The 5120-nt window shown below is 32.6% G+C and overlaps 1 protein-coding gene across 1 annotated transcript; it reads right to left on the bottom strand.

The window, feature by feature from the left end:
• Positions 1–467: 467 nt before the first annotated feature.
• On the bottom strand, positions 468–4473 carry LOC143544663 (uncharacterized). Its single transcript, XM_077036714.1, has 9 exons — positions 4329–4473; positions 4187–4252; positions 3345–3450; positions 3213–3255; positions 2972–3044; positions 1769–1856; positions 945–1001; positions 783–861; positions 468–659 (listed from the first exon to the last, which is right to left on the bottom strand). Exons 1-9 carry the CDS (start codon positions 4397–4399, stop codon positions 646–648), a joined length of 597 nt encoding a protein of 198 aa, XP_076892829.1. The 5' UTR covers positions 4400–4473; the 3' UTR covers positions 468–645.
• Between the last annotated feature and the right edge of the window lie 647 nt (positions 4474–5120).

Consider the following 5120-nt stretch of genomic DNA (forward strand, 5'->3'; position numbering starts at 1 on the left):
TCGGGTCGGGAACCGAACCGGTTCCTGACTGGAACCGGTGTCATTTTGTACCCGGGGTGAAAAAAACCGGTTCCAAACCGGTTCGGGTTTTCAAGGTGAACCCGAATTGTGCACGTCTAATGACAAATGATATAAGATATACTTTTTGGACATATTCAAGGTATTCATGTCTTGAGTTTAACACATGTACTTGTGCTTAAAATTAAACTCGTTGATAGGTAATCCAACTGTGTTATATGCTAGATGCATAAAAGGGGACTTTTAGTGCAATTAACCTAACAGTTCAAGCTCAGATATAAAACTGGAACCAACTTATTACTGAACTTGACTAATACTAATAATCAAAAACTTGAAATTAATCGGTTTCCTAAAACCAGAAAACTAAAATTTAGGTTTTGGTTTGATTTTTCATCTCTTTTAAAACAAAACAGATCTTTGAAAACATATATCTCAAACGCTACTCTTTTAAAACAAAACAGATCTTTGTTCACATCTCGTATTTGTGTCATAAGACAAAACCCATAAAATAAAATGACGACACATTCTTGGAGAACAATAAACAGTTGTAACAACAGCTATCAGCAGTTTGTGCAAAAACTATCATTAAAGCTAATCAGGAATAACATGCAGTAACAAACTTAAACATCATATTCTTGGAGCTGCAACAAGAACAAAAGTAAGAGTTAGTACACTTGGGAGTATGATTAGCGGGTTGATTCGATGAAAACCCAAAGCCATCTTTTATTAATGCTTGCAAGAATATTTAAGGGTGATTAACCTACCTCCACCCATTGTTGCTTCAGGCAATCTTTCAATCGAGTACTTGTGCTGAGTGATATACATAATTGGCACACCAGGTATCTAATTCCAAAAATATCAATCCAATATAAGTTTCTATGTTCAAAACAAAAAGAAAATAGAAGATTTGCTGAAATACAACATACCTTGCGAATCCTACGCTTCAGATCTCTATCACAAGTTGCTACCATATAACATTTGTGCTGTTTCAACAGAAAAACTTTATCAGATTCAGTAAATAGTACATGATGGTTTTGAAAGTGGTTACCTTTGGTTCATACATTAGTAACATATAAAAATTTTAAAATTTTCTTGTTACATTTGTAACAACTAATGATGCAGATTAATTTTGCACCCATTTGACACTATGTTTATAATCAAGAACCATGGACGCTATAACTTTAATACAAAATCTCAAAACTATAATAAATGGTGTTTATATACATACATACACAAACTGTTATCAAATACAATTGTTTTGTAGATGTGAAAGTCTGGCTAAGAAGGTTGAGGCTTGTGAAAGTTGATGTTCTATATCTATAGATTTGAAAGTTGAGATTGTTTAAAGAACAACAGTTTCTTTGACTTTCACAACCCTCAAGTTCGTTTGTTTACTTTAACGACCTCAACTTCCAAAGCTACAAATCTACATCAACACTTACAACCCTCAATTCTGAGATCTACAAAACTCTTATACTTTACATCCATCTGTGCATTATAAATGTATAACTATCAAGTTTCTGATGATGTGTTAGTTGCACCATATACAGTTCGTGATTTCAAACATCATACCACGCATGGGCAAAATAAAAGTGGATCGTTATAAATCTAACTCCGTGATATCAAACATGGGACCATTGATTTTATGTGCTTAAAACTGAGCTAAATCAAGTTGAGTGGAGTTCGAGATCAATTTTCAATTTAGTGATGAACAAAGAAACAAGCATCTAATGAGTATTTAAGTAATTACCCGAGTAACTCTTTCAACAATGCAGTCATCGGCATAAGTCCCTTTGTGAACGCATGGAAGCCTTTCAAATCTTGGATCCTTGGCAATTCTGTTTTAAGCAAATAAGAAAATGAGTATTCCATTGAGCAAGATACAAAGCAATCAGTATGTTTAATGCTCTCAATACATTTTTAAACATCTACGTTCATTTCTTTAAAATAAAAATACCACTTTCAAGTTTCAAGATTTCCTTTGAACAACAAACCTTAATTCTGACGATCGAATTTAGAATAGACCTACATCTAGTTTGGATACAGAAAGGCAAAGAAGAGAAGACTCCTCTAAGTGAGATAAATAACATAAGAAAATTTTCTTTTAAATTATATGCCATTTCATTTCTACAAAGCCTGAAAGATAACACTTACAACAGTAAATTTCTAGAAAACTATCCATGATCTCCACTAACCTTCTTCCTGAGAAATATACATGCAGAAATATGAACAAGGAAAAAGAATATACATGAAATATAAACGATGACATCGACTCTTGCATAACATGGTTTTCGTGGGTTATTGAAACACAAGTGAAGATTGACTTCAACTGCCCAAAGTTGCATTTGCAATCCAATTGACCAGATTACCCTTCAGTGATCTATTCAATTGGGTTGTAAATGGAACATCATGCAGCGAAAGTCAACCTTCAATTTTATTTCTGCAATCCACAATAGCCACGTTGTATAAGTATACATATCAACACTTATATTCCTTGCACATTCTTTTTCTTTATTTACATTTTTGCACATTTAAATTTCAGCAACTAAACTAGTGAAAACCAGAGTGGCTTTCTAGAAATTAAATGTATGTAGATGTTCTATTTAAAACACTGTAGAAATGAAAGAGGCAAACGGTTTACAATAATCTTTCTTGTGTCAATATCTCACTTTCTGATTTAATTTTCTATTCTTTGCTTGCCATCACAGTGAGTCTGAAATTATTGTTGATATCGCACCTTACCATTTGTTTGCAGGTGTTTCCTAATATCCAAACTAACAATATATCTATCCTAAATTAGACCGTTTTATTTGAACATGTGTTGTTTGAACTAATCTACAACAAATAACAATGTCTGAGGAGCTATAACTTGTACTTCATAGGTGAGAAGTAGAACTTGAGATCATCAAACAAAGGTTGACAAACAATTTAACAAAGTCACGAGATAAGCTACCTTAAAGCAACACGATATTTTTGACCAAGCTTCTCAAGCTCAGCCATCACACAATCCGTGATACATGGAGTACCTGTAGAAAAAAAAATATTGGACTAAAATTATTTTTTATTCTTACATACTCCTTGCTAATGTAACAAAAATGATGATGGTACTAGATCAATTACAATTGATCAACAACTATGTTCATTGTTAATCTATAACGATGGTTTTTAACGTAAAAGATGGAATAAAAACTTACATTTTGCATATAAGCAGTCCATCATTCCTTTCTCCAAGTCCAACTACATCAAACATTAAGAACCAAAACTTGACTAACTTTCGTGTAATTAACACCTAAAAAAATTCTCAAATAATATTAAGCAAAACTCACTTTATTTTGGATAGAGAAATTGATAAAATTGGTATCAACCAAAACTTGATAAGGAGGTCCTAACGCCGTATTGTGCGAGAAGAACAGAGCAGACGAAACATAAGGTCTGCAAATCACAAATCCCAAATCAAAAACTTCAAATATGGGTGTAAACGATCCGACCCGTTCGTAAGCTACTCAATATCACCTCGTTACAAACTCGATTTGAGCCGAGCTTAAAAGAGCTAAAGATTTTATCAGGCTCATTTAATAAACAAACCCGAGCTTCACATATCAAGCTCAAGTCTTGCAAGCCTAAATGATCTTTTCAATTGTATAATTTTGATTTACACAATTACAATTATTATGTATAAGGTTACGATAAAAATCATTAATAGTTTAATAGCGAGTGCTATAGCGAATACCGAAGCGCTGGATCATCGCTATCTGCGCTCAATAGCGTGTAATAACGACACTCAGTGTTTTCTTTAAATATTAAAAACCGAATTTTTACGCATTTTAATTGACCAAACAGCTGTAACCTTCACTAACTGCATAAAAAAAACTTAAATTTGTGAATAAAATCCTAATTTTAAAAAAAAAATCTAATACGTTATCGCTAAACATCAAATGGCGTATAGGTAGCTTGTCTCTATTTACCGCTATTCCCAATTAACAACTACGATAATAATTAAGTAATGTATATTATTATACATAAAATATATAATTATCAATGTACAAGTAAATAATCTTATATATAAAATAACTAATTTATAAATAATAAACGAACTCACAATCCGAGCTCGAGCTTTAGATACAAAGCTCAACACGAGCCGTAACACATCTATGGATTAAAGACTTACACGTTTCTGGGGAGATTGTCCTTGGTTAAATCTTTTTTATTAGGGTTCAAAACCTCTTCTTTATGTCTGAAGAAAAATAATAGATACAAATCAATGCGATAAAAAGGTTAATAATAAGGTGAAAGAGAATGAGAATAGTTACTGTTTGATTGCTTTGTGAGAGACCAATTTCTTCATTACAGCGAATTTAGGACCCTTCTTTGATCTACCCATCTTGATGCTGTGAAGGAACCAGTGATTTGGGAACTTATTATAAACCCTAAAACCCTGATTTTGATTTCTGACAAAAACCGCTTCGACCTGATTTGTCAACTTAAATAGCCCATGGAACATAAATATAAACTTTTATTACTTTCTTTTTTTAACAATCAAGGAATTAAATACTTTACTTACCCCAAACGCACTATCTTATGTTTTAGCGAAAGCTAGACAGTAAAACACACTTGTGATTAGATTTGAACTTGAGACTTCACATTCTTCGGTTCGAACTTTCACTTATCCTCTAATTCTAATGTAGTTGAGCTAAAGTTCATTGACAAACTTTTATTAGATGTACTCATTTTAAGTAAATGAAATTTATAACATTTATTTTAATGACTAAATGTCACATTTTATAAATAGAAACTAATTTTTTACCCTGTGCGTTGCACCGGGCAAGTCGGTAAAACTTGGATAGTGGTAAAATTTAAGCATTGTCGGTCACAAGCGATGAGACTTGAGACAGTAAGTCGATGTGAATTCAGTCGATTGTTATTATACCGTAATTAAAACCAAATCTAAAAAATTATAAATATTGAGGTGGGCCAATGAGGTGGCGTTTGTCGATAAAACTCAAGCGTTGGTAAAAACCCGACCTTGTCAATCCCCGAAATAAAACAAAATGAAATATAAGAAAACATGATGTTCGGTCGGTTTCCGTTACATTCGTTACGAT

This window comes from Bidens hawaiensis, unplaced genomic scaffold (assembly GCF_021521415.1).
Source record: "Bidens hawaiensis isolate Kalapana, Puna unplaced genomic scaffold, B.hawaiensis_p1.1 tig00013678_1, whole genome shotgun sequence".
Classification (NCBI taxonomy): domain Eukaryota; kingdom Viridiplantae; phylum Streptophyta; class Magnoliopsida; order Asterales; family Asteraceae; genus Bidens; species Bidens hawaiensis.